At 42.1% G+C, this 15644-nt stretch overlaps 2 protein-coding genes across 3 annotated transcripts in view; one reads left to right on the top strand and one right to left on the bottom strand.

Annotated features, from left to right (window-relative positions):
- Positions 1 to 15644, top strand: part of edem3 (ER degradation enhancer, mannosidase alpha-like 3) — a 461179-nt gene that overhangs the window by 215613 nt on the left and 229922 nt on the right. The window lies entirely within an intron of this gene.
- The window catches only part of ssbp4 (single stranded DNA binding protein 4), an 86056-nt gene that overhangs the window by 6494 nt on the left and 63918 nt on the right, over positions 1 to 15644 (bottom strand). For both annotated transcript variants that reach the window (XM_072389703.1, XM_072389702.1), the window contains exons 6-12: positions 7718 to 7801; positions 5414 to 5540; positions 5200 to 5267; positions 3797 to 3861; positions 1451 to 1496; positions 1328 to 1363; positions 1137 to 1191 (exon numbers count right to left, since the gene is read on the bottom strand). In XM_072389703.1, coding sequence (XP_072245804.1) covers positions 1137 to 1191; positions 1328 to 1363; positions 1451 to 1496; positions 3797 to 3861; positions 5200 to 5267; positions 5414 to 5540; positions 7718 to 7801 — 481 coding nt within the window. The remainder of the gene's footprint in view (positions 1 to 1136; positions 1192 to 1327; positions 1364 to 1450; positions 1497 to 3796; positions 3862 to 5199; positions 5268 to 5413; positions 5541 to 7717; positions 7802 to 15644) is intronic.

Here is a 15644-nt window from a genome sequence, read left to right as displayed (position 1 = left end):
TGTTTGAAATGAGAAGACACAGTAGCAGATAAACTTTCACACTGATACGTCTGGCTGCTTTCAGAACAAGCATGCAAGTTTTGGGAGAACATTTCTTAAAATGGTGGGGAATGGTAACAATCGGGGAGAAATGAAGACAAAGGTCTGTCTTTCACTCGACATTGTTGCGACTGCCGACACGTGCGTAATATAAGTACGTAATGTCAGCGAATCTGACTATCAAGCAGCCCGCTCACTGCTCTCTGCAATGTATGACAAAAGAAACTCAAAATCCCTTATTCCTTTGATAAGGAAATTAGATATGGACACCCTGGCAACACCCGGTACATGCTGTGTCTTGGTGTGTGTGTCTGTGTTTCCTGAAAATATTGAGAAGGACGAGGTGACCTTGTTCTGACACTGCAGGCAGCATGTTGCAGATGAGAAAGATGAAATAAAAGCAAATCAAAAGACAAGAGTTAGAAATGGATACAGCATGTGCAAGCTGCTGGGGAAGCCTTTCCCGTTAGTGTCTCTGAATGTCGCCGGTGTTGTCGTGACTGAAAGAGGGGGAGCAAGAGTGAGGTATGCATCTTTGTGGGAGATTTGTGCGCGTGTATGTGTGAGCGCACACTCTTGGCGACTGCAGTGGAAATGTGTTTTTTTTTCCCCTCCCAGTGTACGTGTGAGCAGCGCTGCAAAAAGGTTGCCCCGCAACATATCACAATGGAGTTATGTTTATAAATAATAAATGGGGGAAATAAAAAGAGGCTCTGCGCAGGCCAACAGGAACAGAGCATCTACAGGATATCAGCTCATAGTGTTTTGTTCTCAGCCAATCCTCCACAGAGACAGTTTATTGATGGGTCAAAGCTGAGATGATTCAGTCTGTTGATTGCAGAACTACATCCCTCTGCTTCCCTTCAAAGCAGGTGTCTCAACTATGATAACACACAGCGAACAACACTATTGTAATATTTTTTAGCAAACGTCCTAAGTGAAAAATGGAGATTTTCACGAAGAAGAAGAAGAAAAAAAAAAGATTAGAGCCCGATCTCTGTGTGGGAAAACCGATTTGATGTTTGTTAGATAGACCCTCCTTCAGTGAAGTTGGATAAAAGACGAAATCAAAAGGCCAACTGAAGCATATAACTCACCTCCAGGGCTAGGCATGATGGGCGTTCCTGGTGGGCCGCCTCCCCCTGGAGGGCCCTGAGGGGTGAGAGCAAGAGAAGCAGAGACGTTCAGTGCTCAGTGCATCTAGATGGCAGCGTGTCTGTTAGATATCACAGCATGACAGGTAATTTATGGCCCGCGGTCGAACACGAGTTCATGACAGGACACTTACCACATAGTTGCCTGGAGATGAAGATGAATAAGCTATCTGTGGAGGGGAGAGAAAACATGAGGCACAGTTATCACAAACACAGTCAGTCATACTGGAAAGAAGATGTGAGCGAACATGACTCACTGAGTTGGTGTTGGGGTTTGGCCATGGACCTCTTCCACCAGGACCCCTGGGAAAACCAACCAGAGAGAAAAGGAAAAAGAAATTAGAGGATTTCTTTCATATATCACAGTTTCTTGTCTCACAGCAGCTGCTTCCCATTGCCTACATGTCTCTTTTGATTATTTGAATGCTAGATTTTTATCATAAACACAATGTATAAAATGTTGTTCACAATTATTCTCAAGACGTAACTTTACAAAATGAAAATAAAATATTACATGTTGGTAACATAGCACTAAAGCTCTGGGACAAACGTTCCTATTTTATTATAATCAATGACACTGTGATGCAATTACCCAACTTTTCCGGTTCAGCTTTTATTCAACATAAAGGGAGGTCTGTTTTTTTCTGTTTTTGTTGAGTTTTTAAGACAAATCAAACAGGACAATCATTACTTTAAGATTTTATTAAGTTTTTATTTAATGTTTTGGATCTTCTCTGCTCTTCCAGACTTCAACACCTCTTTACATGGCTCTCACATCACTATAAAGGCGGACAGAGACTGCAGACAGAGCAGCAAGAGTAAAACGAGAGGGGCTGTTGTGCTTGTGAATAGCAGCTACTGTAATCCTGGGCTTCTTACTGAGATAAAGTATATGTAAATTCTGGATACTGAACTGTTGGCAAAGAGTTTCAGCCCACATTGTTTACAGAGAGAGTTCACCTGCGTTACCTGCAGATGGAGCATGTGAAACCATCAGCATCCTTATTGCCCGGCTACAAAAACAATACCCACATGCATTCATTGTCGATCGCCGCAGATCTAAACCTCCCTCTACATTTCCTCCAACTTTCCAACAGTCTGTCAACTAATTTTATATTTTCTTTTTAGTTGTTGTTTGCTTATTTAGTTCACCTTCTTCAAGATCTATTCTAAAGCAATACCATTTCCCGTTTGGGACTTAATAAAGTTTAATTCAATTCAATTAAATATCCCAAAAGAAAATTATATTCTTATTTTTCTTGTTGAAGGTCACTCGCAGTCTCACCAGTGGCTGATTTTACAGGTATGCGCTTCATTCTGGCACTGCATGATCTGAGTACAGCCTTCAGCAACTGATCACAGACTTTATCAGACAGGCAGAGGTACGGGAGGGCGTCTATGTCAAAGCTTTAAAGTGGTTTTCAAGTCTTTCAAACAGGGTGTGTTGTGTCTATCGACAACCACGTCTTTTCATCAAGTATGGTGTGCATCATTGGGTCAATTTTAGGTCCGATATTGTTTTCCCAATACCTCCAACCTCTGAGACATGCCATCTGTAGCACTGATGCTTGTTTTCTTTTTTAAACAGATGGCACTCTGTTGTAGCACTAAATACCAAAATTACCCTGACAACATTCTGAGTTCTCTGCATGCCAATGTGATGAATAAAATAAAAACAAATAAAAATCTCCAGACTAAAACCAGTAAAACTGAGAAACTGGCAAGTAGCTCTGAGCACAGGTCGGGTCTGTCCTGAAATAGAAATGCTCAAAGGCAAATGAGTCTCTCAGTTGTTTTTTTTTCTTAATTTTGAAACGTGGCAGACAAAAAGATCTCCGTTTGTTCTTCTGACTGTGCAGTTCTTGTACACTAACACAGAAGACTGTTTCACATCAGCCATCCAGGTGGGTTTGAGGAGGTGCCTTTAAGCACTTCTCAGTCACCGTATCATGTCCGCACAGATTCAAGACAAATGGTTGCGATCGGCATGACACATGTTGAGCTGGATGAAAATCAGTATGGGAGGACGGCCAGATGCAATCTGCCAGACCAAACAAAACAAAGCATCACAGATTGGTCTGTGTCAAGTATCTTCTTAAGTGTTTCCAGCTGTTTTATTCAACATAATCTAAGTTTTTAGCAGAACAACAAAAAAATAGGCCCAATCTTGTTCTTATTGTCTTGAAAGTACAACCCTCTATAAACCCCCCACCCTGAGCTCGTCGGTTGAGTTATTTCTGTTGATATGTAGTTCTTCTTCCATTATTGTTGAAAAGTGAGAGCTCAAGAGGGATTTGTTGGATTTTTCTTTCTGATGCGTATGTCTCTGCAAAGCACTGTGACTTGTTTGTGATTGATGAGGTGTAAATAACATATACATATCCCAGGGGGGCTTTGGTTCTTTCTATACAGGCTTTTGCTGCATCTCCAGATTTAAAGGAACTGACCCGGAGAATAACATTTTTCTAAGCCAATAACAGCTACTAAACTACACAAACAAGATGTAGAAAAAAAAGGTGGATTTTCATTTTAGTGAGCCTTTTTTTTTTTCAAAACATAAAGAATACAGAAACATAAAAAGAGTTTTTCTTCAGTCTACTAACATGTTCATGCCTGGCATCCCTGGCCCCATGGAGTTTGGAGGAGGCCTCATTCCTCCGCCATAGTTCTGCACAAAGAGATGGACACGCAATCAGTACAGAGTCAGTCTCACACCAGCTCAGTCTAAAGCGGGGATGTGAAACTCCGGTCCGTGAGGGCCGCTGTCTTGCAGGTTTTAGATGTTTCAGATTGAATGGATCTCTTCATAAGATTGCTAAATTCTGCACAAACCGGCTAATGATGCATCGATATGAATCAGGTGTGTTGGAGCAGGGAAACGTCTAAAACCTGCAGGAGAGCGGCCCTCGAGGACCGGAGTTTCAGATCCCTGGTCTAAAGGTTTGAATTTTAAGAAGGTCAGCAACGATTATGTCTGCCACTAACGAGTGTTTAATTATGTTCATGCATGAGTGTGTGTGGGCTGGTTGGAGTGGGCTGTGTGTGAAAATGGACAGCTGCGTGTGTGAGGGTGCATTGTGTAGTCAGTATATGCTATATGTTCGTGTCCCTCTGTGTATTTGCATGTATGTTTTCATGGCTGCCCAGTGGGTGGGTTTGGCTGCAGCTATACTGTACACGTGCGTGTGGGAGTAGGTGGGCAGGCCACAGAGCGTCTCTACTCAGAGGAAGAGTTTTGTTCAGCAGATGATTACACTTGTCGAGCAGATGCCACACCAGCTGCTGGAGCGCGCGCTGCCAAAGTCACCGAGCCAAGGTGGCACGGAGAGGGGCCGAAGGGCATAGGAAAAGTGTGTGCGTTTGTGTCCTTGTGTGAGGTGATGCAGTGGTGTGCAGTGGCAGGGTGAGGAGTGAGACAGCTGTCTGGTAATGGTAATGCAAAAGGACACTGTTCTTTGAGCTTCTTATGTACTACAATAAATCACATTTACTAAAACAAGAGTGATAAAGGGCATGCTGCCAACTCTGGCTCCATTTTTGGGAAAATGTGTCGGTGGGGACTTGCTCATAGCAGCATGAGTGTTCCGACTGTGTTTGTCTCTCGAGGTGGGAGTCGGCAAGCAGTATTTAACATGTAGAAATGAAGTTAGCGGAGGGTGAGCTCTGGTCAGAGCCAAGCTAATTATCAGAGCGCCTCTGACATTTAAAGGCAAAGTTAAACCAAAATTTCTCTTCAGCAGAGGAGGAGAATTATCTGCACACTGTTTATAAGCTGCTGGTTTGACATTATAGCTGTTTTTATGGAAGCCCTTAATGAAGGGCAACCAAACATTGGGCTTGCTCATAAACTGACAGTTCGAGCACCAAATGTTGCTTTGTGGCAGCAGCTTCACAGTGGATTGGTAGTATAGTGCTGAGGGATACCGCTCCATGTTGTAACTCGCTCTAGTAACATTGCTGTTTTGTTCTATAGGATTTCCATGTCCTTTCCTTTGTTATAACCTACCTGTGGGCCCATGCCTCCCATCCCTCTGGGGGGATTCATTCTCATTGGACCTCCCATGTTTGGATGTCCTGTTTCAGTACACACAGTGCATTAAAATTGCAGCACAATTCTGTTCAACAACTATTCTGTTAATAATACTCAAGTAATAATACTGTTACTTTATACTCAGGAGCAAATATAAGATGTCTCCACAAGGTGAAAGGTTTGTCTGTACCTTGAGGTCTAGTGGGGTCCAGGCTGTTCGGAAGTAGGGGCTGTGACCCGGGGATGCTCCCAGGAGGCTGATTTGGCATACGAAGGGAGGGTCTTGGGCCACCTGGGTACCGTGGAGACATGAAAGGCTGCAAAAAGGACAGAAACGGCAGATGATTATTTTTATTTCAGAACAGTCACGAGCAAAGTACATATTTCTATTCTTTAAATGAATGAATGGTGTAAATTCAATACAAAAATGAATCATAAGCATCTCGTTATCTCAGTCATCGCAGCTCAAACAGGGCCAGTAGTGGTCAGTCAAAAATCTTCAGTGATGTGAGTGCCTTCAACTTATACAGAAATCTAAATTCAATTTAAAAATAAATTACAGAAGTGCCACAAAAACAATAAATCTGTGATGGAATAAGAATATGAATGCAGAGATGGGAGGTGGAACTTCTGCAGGCTCGAAAAGCTCACAAAGTGCACACAAAATGATTCATTAGTATAAAAACACCAATACTAAAAAAAACATCACCTTCACAGTTATACTGACAGGAGGAATTCATAGAGAGGTTTGTCATTTCACTGTTGTCCATGGACATAAAATTGAGATGTAATGACAGTGAGCACTGCACATATGAACACCACAGTGTGCATGTCTCAGCCTGCTGAAGCCATTATCAGTTCTGCATCAATTTCAACTTCAAATTCTAGTTTAATAACTTCACATCCCAGTCCAATCCCACCCTTTTCTTGGTGTTTTAAGATGGACAGATGTTTTAATGAGATACATGTCTATCACATTTAGATAACTTTTGGGCTTTCAAATAATCTCTCTTCAATAAATTTTGAAATCATTTCAAGACTGTGATGTTAATTCACATTTTAACTCGGATATGTCTGCTTTATTACCTGCACATATCTGCTTTTCAGAAACAAAAGTACCACCGTCTAAAGCAGATCAGATTTTTCTCTCATTACAGGCTAACTGCTGGTCTCCATAAGCCCCGCTTCCATTTCTAAGTCGCGAAATAAGGCACAAAGGATTAAGAAAACCTGGCTCACTGTATTTGTCCTGCTATCTGTTGGGGCTACAACCTTGTATGACAGCAGGGGGAGCTAGAATGTCAAAGAATAATGTGCTGCTGTAGTTATGTTAGTTTCCCATGAGGGAGGGGTCTGCCATGACTTCTTGGAAAGTAAGACCTCAGGTGGTAAAAGCCATTAGGAAAAAGGTAGATGGGGACAGATAAGTGAGAGTTACACACAAACATGCAAGACAGAAGGAAAACTGGGAGATGCAGAAGACAAACAGCAAAAACACAGGGAAGCTCAACCAGAGCACATAATAGTTATACAGGCTAACACAAAATGCTCAACATCTTGGGTGCAGCTGCTTATGCATTGGGAAATTTCCTCCCATCTCTGCTGTAACCAGAGAGCATCTCTCAAAGAACTCTGACCATGTAGTTTGATTTCTAACAGAGACTTCAGAAACATGCGGTATGTTCCAGCAGAACGGGGACAAGAACAGGCTGGCCGGGACACATAAACAGAGCCAGCACACAACTAGTGAATAATGTAAAGCATCACAGACGGATGGTTTGTAGAATCACCTATGAGAGTACAGTGCTGCAACTACAAATACGCACATGCACTGAGCCATATTTCAGTGTAGGATGATAAGAATTAGTTTTAAACTCAACCCAACTGCTTTAGTATGAAGGGGTAGTAGCATGTTGATTTGAAGGCTGACTGGATAAGAGGTGTGTGTGTCATGGAGCATGAACTGCAGAATAATGTTCAGATCATCCTCACACAGAGATAAGCACAGACGACACAGATACAACAGGAGATAGCGTTTCGGGGTAATTATATGCTGCATGTTTAGCGTGTCAGTGTGTTTGGGTGTGTGTGTTTGGGGCAAGTGGAGGACGACTTATATAATTATAATTAGTGTAAAAGACGAGGACAGACTCACTACATACTGTTTTCTTTCTCTACTTTCTCCTCTCTCCTCCTTTTGACCATGTTGCGGTGGGTTTTTGCACAAAGAGCAGAACAGTGTCAGGCTGTGCTGCAATATTAATGGTCTATTGATGGACTATGGGATGGTGAGTGCTGGGCTGAGGGAGAGGGGAGGCCCTCCAGATGCACCTCCACTCCTTACAGCTGGGCCAACACAGCTAAATTATTCATCCAATCCACAACGGTGGATGCGGCATGTCCTGTGTGCAGTCTGAACACTGGTGTTATGTGAGTGAGTGTTGGCTGAGAGAGCTAAGAGGGAAAGGAAGGGAAGTAACTGTTTCTGTCTTACCTGTCCATGAGGTCCCATCATGGGATTGCTGGGATTGTGTGGAGGAGGCTGTGTGTGAGGGGAAGGCTGAGATCCTGGAGGACCCTGGAAAACACAAGATATAAAGATATCAGTAGCATGCAACAAGAATGTATCAGCTACTGTCCACAGCTGCTTGAGAGTGAAACACAACAACAACTAACCTACAATAAACCCCTTTTAATACGACATGACAAACAAAACAAACTCAAAAACTAAGTTCACTAAGAATAAAAAATAACTGAGACTCAACTTACTCTTATTTAGAAGTTTCTGAAACTTGTGTAGGCTAAAGGTTGGCACCAAAGCAGTTTACCTAAATCAGACCACGACCGACACATTTAGGTGCTCAAGACATCATCATGAGTATCATCAGACGTGTAATGATGCAGCAACCAATCGCAACAGAGTAGAGTCCCTCTAAACCCTCTAAAGGCTAATCTACACCCAACCATCCAACACTGACGGTCGTTTATATGTGGACATATAAACTCCACATATATACGTGGAATAGAAATTCTTGATTGAAACAAGCAGATTCAGGAGCTGAGGACTATCTCTGGTATCTGTAAGACACCTGGTTGTTTATTACCAAACTACCATTTGCCTATTTGATCCCAGCAAACTGTTTGTATCACGTTCTGCCAGTTGCACATTCCAACCAGGTGTCATCCTTCTCGTAAACCAGAGGCTTTCCAGATGTGACAGATGAGCTACATGGGGATCGTGAATAAAAAGATAAAAAGATAAATAATATGAAGTGTTTCTCACTTTGGTACTATGTGCATTCCAGCGTTTTACACTTGTATTAAACTATGTGTCATTGCTGTTGAAAAAAGACTGAGAGATGCTTCTGGACCTTCAGCTGATCCATCTACTGTTCGCTGAAGCCTCAACAGAAACGATCTCAGAAAGGATGGCTGTCAAGAAGCCATTCTTAAGGAAGAGAAACAAAGAGAAAAGGCTGAGGTATGTCAAATGACGCAACAACTGGACTGATCTCAGAAATATTGAAGCAGTGTGGGATCATCTTTACAGGGAATGGAACAAAAGGCAGCCAACATCCAGAGAAGAGCTTTAAAAAGTCCTTCAAGAAGCCTGGAGAACTATTCCTGAAGACTACTTAAAGAAATTACAAGAAAACCTGTCCAAGAGGGTTCAGGCTGTGTTGAAGAATAAAGGTACTCATACCAACTATTGACTTTCAAGGTCATTAGAAATTAATTAACCCTGTTTTTTCTCCATATACTGTATTTCCATGAATTTACACATATTTAAATAAATCACAATACCTTTTCCTGTTTAGTTTGTAAAGAAAGGAGGAGTGGCTCGACACTTTTGCATAGTGTTGAGTTAATTCCCAATCTAGGTGAATGCTTGCTGGAGATTCACAAACATTTAGCTGCTATTCTAGGGTCAACATCTAAAGCAGGACAACCATATTAGGAAATTGGTATTTAGACTTGTAATAGCGAACAAAAGAGCAATCACAAAAAACTGATAAACTCAGAACTGTGTACAGTGGATGAGTGGACAGATATAATTCATGATACACATGTGATGAAAATAATAACTTTCTCTTTAAGAATTCAGAAAAAAAAACGTCCTAAATGGATGAAAAATGTGACGCCGTTCGAGTCACATTAATGTAATTTTAGTTCTATGTGACGGACTGCTTTCTCCTCAAAAGTTCACCTTTTCGACTTTTATTTCAGTTCTAAGCGTTGCGACATATGTAAAACTTTGCTTTGTGTGAAGCATAAATACCTGTAAGTTCAACATATCTACTGACGTGACAGGAAACATCAAGCGAAGGTTTTTTCTAGACGTTTGTGATCAAAACAACCGCGAGGAGAGACCTGGAACATAAGTGGCTGCTATGAAAGATACAAGACAATTAAGCTAAATAGCTAGTGTGGCTCTGACATGCACTAGGAGGCAGGAAACCAAACTCCAGATTGCAGGGAAGTGATCATTTGCAAATATGTTGCTCTAACTTGATGAGCTGATACAAATTAATATAATTTGGTCTTTGTGAATTTGTTTCTGCCCTGGTGGTCAAAATGAGAAAAAAAAAAAAAACAGACAGCAAATGCAGCATGTCCAATTTACATATGTAACCTATAATTACCACACAACTATCATATCTAATCTGTTAGACCAACTGGGAGTGCATATAATAAGATTTGTCACTGACATTTCCAAAGGGCCGCACTGATTTTCATGTACAGGAATAGTTAATTGCCAGGATGAGGTCAGATCAATTCATGACTACCGCTGTAATTAACATTCAATTACAGTATGGTTGCCAAAGGATAATTCAGGGTAATTCTCACATGGTATTATTTTTCTCAATTCCACTATGATGACACTCGATCCAGTTTGCCAGAGTTTAAACCATCCAAACACAAATTCAACTGCCAAAGCAAGCTTAATTCTGGTCTGTCTCATACTACAAAGAAACTCCAAATATTTAATCGCGATTAAACATCATTGTAGCACTGAAACAAAAGTCCAGACCTGAAAACGACTCAAATTACTCTGTCACTTAAACAAACTCTAATTCAACCAACACTTTCGGTTTGTATTTGGACAGGGACTCAACTTTTCCAAACTTAAACAGAAACAGAAAAAGAAAAAAAACTGCTACACTGAAGCGACGCAGTAGTGAACTCTAACCTCTGTGACCCCTCCTACAGTAACCTCATCTGACTCCGACAGCCTGCAAACTGAACATCAATACAGAGGAAGAGGACCACCCACTGCAGGGCCAGGCTTATCTACTCGTCTGCCAGACTCTGTCGAGTCCTTTGCTATCGGGTTACATTGCAGGTGTGCGAGTATGCGTGTGACGTGAGAGGTGATGAGTGCAAATATGAGATTATTTCACAGCTGAGAGCAGGATCTTCTTCTCTCCAGTGTTGAGTGTGTGTTATAGCAGGTGTGTAACTCACATCATGGTGAAAAGGTGAGGGATTAGAGGATTACCCTTGTGCAGCATAACCTCAGACCTACACACAGAGAGGCGAGCATCCCTGGTAAATATTGTTAATACTAATGTGCAGATATAGATCCATGACCACACACTCACACACACACACATGCTGCTTCTATTGATTTATTGTTTAACTTTATAAACTGACCTCACTCGATTAGTCCACTCATTACTCCCCAAGTATAACAGTAGACAATTTTCAAATCAATAATAATAAATATATATTTTGGGCGTATAGGCATACAAACACCCATAATACACCACAATTATCTGATGCTATAAGTTGTGTTTGAAGAAAATAATTGGTGCTAGCAGCTAATGTGTTGCTGTTTCCATGCACATGAGATCAGAACTTTTACGTCTGAATGACCAAATATGACTTTTAAAACAATCAAAGGAAAACCGCTCTAAGTCATTTGTAGGTGGAAACTTTGGTTAACTTGTGGCAAAAATGGCTCGCTTCTTCACCTGCGTGCATGCAGAAAGGAGGCAGCTGCAAATGTACCTCCAATAGCCCCCCAACTCCACAGACTTTCCCACCCTGCACTGCGCCTCCCTCCCTGTGTGGCAGCTCTGGCGGCATGGCTGGGATAACGGTGTGCCGACAGAGCCGAGCACCAGGAACCTGTGGGCGTCGCTACAGTGGGAAAATAAACACGACTGACTGACAGCTTGAAACGTGTGTGTTCCCACAGGCACACATACAGCGCTGCGGCTGTGCTACTGTTGGTGCGACATACAAGAGTACAGAAGACGGTGGCAGGAGAGATGAGTTTGTGCATATGCAAAAAAAATAAGAAATGTGGCAACTCATTCTAAAGACGCACAGGCATTGAGCTCAACAGCAGCAAGGCTCTAGAAACAGGTGCTTCCAATCCTTTGGAGACATAGCAGTTTACTTTTCTTTAGGCTTTCATGCTCATCTGAGATGCAGTCAAGTTGTCACTAAATCCACTTCTTAGCGGGCCCCACAGTATGCGGCTGGTCAATAATTTATGTGACGATCTGGAAATGTTTATTCAGTTGAACATACAGTGTACTCTAGATGTGTTGGCACAGTTATCTATCAGAGACACTGTGTTTTTTCTGCCAGTCTGTGTGTTTGCCTGGTGTTTTGGGTGGTTAACACCAGCTGTACTGGCTCACTCCGTCTCTCAGCAGGTTCACACTGGGGCTAATGCAGCGCTAGCTCTGTCTGACCTCAGAGGTTATTGTTGTTGCCGAGCCAGCCTGTGTGAGTGTGTCTAACAAGACACCCCTGCGGGGTCTGACTGCACTGACCCAGCTGCGGCAGTCTGGTTCTGCACACACACACTCACACACACACACAACCCAGTTTTAGTCACTTAGGATGACGTCAAATTGACTTGCATTCAACCATCACAGCATACATGAGCACAATGTACACTTGACGTAAACCTAAATTAACCAGATCTAAGAGTTTATCTTGCAGGGACCAGCTTTTTGTCCCTAAATTGGAGCTGAGACTCAATTTAGTAACTGTGTGAACATTGCTTTTTTTTCTCCCCTGCATCACAGGTAATACATATTCTCATTCTTTCTGACACACACAAACACGCACAGTGCTCCTCTCTTCTCTATAATGTGCCGTAATGGAGCATAGCTCCTTTGGCTGAGCCTCCCCAGGTCTACCTGCTATTATATCTGAATGGGCCAGCATATGGCCTTTATGTTTGTACTGTTCTCTCTACAGGTCCCTGCAGAGACAGGGAGCGTGAAAGCATTTCAGCTGTCACAGAGGTGTATGCAGGATGAGTTTGAAAAGTAGTTTGGCTGGGGTGTGTGCGAGCACGCTATGGCTTGTGTGGTGCTGTTTGTGTATTTGTGTAGGAGAGGGGAGGAAGGAGGGGGACATGGGGAGCGTTAAATGAAGCAATTAATAAAATCATTTTCTACCCGGCTAAGGAGATAACAGCTTGGCACAGTACCACAAACACATCAACACAAACCCCTCGCCTCCTCGCCACTCATTTCAGCTTAAGGAAGACCCACACCGCTGCCCCCGATGGACCACTAACAGAGCGATGGGGAGAAAGGGATGGAAGACTAGCAGCCTTCTGAGGTTTTCTTTTTCCTTTTGTTTATAGCTGCTAACACTAGAGGGCAGTGTGTAACTGCCATCAAGCTACTGGACACACACACACACACACACACACACACACACACAAACAGACCGAGAGCACAAAGCACCCTGCATCACTGAACACAACAAACAAAGCCAGGAGGAAAAGCACCACACACACACACACGCACACACACACCCTAACACACACACACACACACACACACACACACACAGAGAATGCACTCTCATTGTCATTCCTTGCTAACATTCCAGAGAGCAGCAGTAGGTCTCCTGCTAGCTCATGGTATATAGCACGCCAGCATGTCCGCTCAGAGATAGGAAACACGCTATTCTCTTATAGTGGAGGGGTTTTTTTTGTCCCCGGGGACAGCTGACCCCGGGGACAACATTGGTCCAAATTCACCAAGTCCAAACAGAGAGCCATACAGGGATGGAAGTGATAAATTGCTTGTTCTCTTCTTAAAAGTTCAATTTCTGTGTAAATATGGTCATTCTTACAGAAAATCTTTATTAGGCAGTTTGTTAATGTTTATTAAAAATGTTTACTCTGTATTAAATTGAAATGGTCAGAGCAGGTAAGATGCTCATTCAAACACCAAGTTCTGAAGGTTGGGAATAGGAAATGGACATAACAAGATCTAAATGCAGATGGATTTTTGGACTCTGAGGTGCATCCAACCTGCACACGCATATGCAGGAAATGTTATCATCTGTAGCTGCCATCTATCTGTGGTTGTAGAAATGGCCCTGTTGTGCGTGGCAAAGGTTCCAGGACAATCTCTCTTGCCAGTCACACAAATAACTTTCACTCGAAATAGATTTTACACACGTAACTTTTACTTGGGTAGGATTTAACCAGAGTAATAATACTGTTTAAATTTGGAAATATTTCAGAATCTTTACAGCTTTGCTCCCAGACTTCTAAAGTTGTTACCTAAAGTTGAGTCCTTTATACAATGACACGGCCTCCTCCGAGCCACGATCTCACCAACTGGGAGTGACTGTGGGACCGCAGGAGAAGGTAGGACACAGCGACAGACTGAATCCAAAGAACTGCGACAGGTTTGTCAGGGGGTCGGTCAGAACTGGTGCTTCAATAAAGTAAAGGGTGATCACGCCAACAAACGGTTGGATTTCATTTTGTTTGGTAGTTGATTTTCCAGAATGCAAAACAAAGACTTTTTTAGAAAGCTTTGAGGATTCCCTCCTCCGTTGACTTACAATTGTTTGGTCCAATATCTGCAATGTCCCGTACAAAACTGTCTCTCTGTAAGTTGATTAGAGGTGACCGAGTATCAGTAACTAGTTACAAAAAGTGAAACAAAGAAAATGTGTCAGACCTACTTCTTTACCTCAAATGCTCACCAGAAATGCCACTGGCAGTACATGTACATTCAGTTTTCTGAGCTTCAGATTCAGCTCACTGATAACTAAAAACTATCTATCCTCCCTTTAGTGTAGTCTATGATCCTTTCTTCCTTAAGTGAGAGGATCATTCTGATATTTTAAAGTTTCCCCAACAGACATGAAAAGAACAAGTTCTCACATCTGTCTCTAAACAGGAAAAAAAACCCTGCGATATCAGACGCATTGTGTTGATAGGGGTGATGCAAAGTGGCTACTGTTAATTCACTGTTTACCTGCAATGACTGCTATCAATGTTTTTGACCTACTGTAAGTCTAACAGAAGCGACAGCAGACAATGGACTTGGAAAATGTTAGCAGAGGACTGCCTCTTATTCACAAGAGTCTGTCATTCAAAGGGAATCGTTGGGTATAATTTTTATTGCTGCCCTGTCAAGGATAAGCTGTAATGATAAGAGCAAAAGATTGTGCCTCTTCTCGTTGGCTTTATTTCAGGCAGGAGAGAATTTAGAGTTTTGCTCGTACATTCCCATCTGCCTCCTACGGCGTCAGTCTTTTCAAAACTTGAAATAGCTCAAGTGGATGTGGTCAAAAAAGGCATTTTTAATGTTTTACATAGCCTTTTCAGACAGAAGCAGTTGGTGTCTTTTGTGGTTGAACGCTGTTATAGATCACTGTTTGATTCAAAGCTGAGGTAATATGAGCGCTGCATTGCGCCCAGTAAAAGCCTAATTCATCCAGGATCTAAAACAGAGCTGTACATCCTCTGGTGAAGACACAACAATGACCTCAACCAAACATTGAGCTTTGACATCTGATCTTTACAGGTAATGGATAATATCCAACACTATTCTTCAATCATGTGTGTGTGTTTTTTTTTTTTTTTTGTCTGCCAACACTTCAACTTACATATCTTTGAAATATAACTGACCAGAATGAACACTGAGATCAGCCTTATCTTTGATAAATAAGTTACTGGGAACAGATGACTCCCAAATTCACCGTGTGCTTACCATGTGTCAGCTTTGAACAGGTACTTAAATTTGTCTTTGATACCTTGGTTGCTTTTCAAATGTGTAATCAAACCTAATCCCCCTGTTGTGCTTTTTAGTGTTGTCTCTGAAGAGCAGCAATTACCTGCAGTAAGAAGCCCAGCCTTTGACTTTGGATCCCTTTTTTTTTTTGGCAAAAGGAACAATTCCAGTTAAGTAGAAAGAGGCAGCCCCACCCCGGCTGCTTTACAGACTTAATGGAAAGCACAGTTTTTGAGTATCTGACGTGCCTCGTGCAGATTGTAGAATCATGACAACAAAGAGAGATTTCTGAGGTTTTATCTGGATCACATACCTGTATCTGAAGAGCACAGTTTAGCCTTTTTCTCGTTTTTGAAAAACTCCTGACATCTCAGTGTCCTCTGTTGCTTTTTTCCTCCCCTCCCTGTC

This window comes from Leuresthes tenuis, unplaced genomic scaffold (genome assembly GCF_036924035.1).
Source record: "Leuresthes tenuis unplaced genomic scaffold, fLeuTen1.0.hap1 SCAF_7, whole genome shotgun sequence".
Lineage (NCBI taxonomy): Eukaryota > Metazoa > Chordata > Actinopteri > Atheriniformes > Atherinopsidae > Leuresthes > Leuresthes tenuis.
This window is presented reverse-complemented; position numbering and strand designations above follow the sequence as displayed.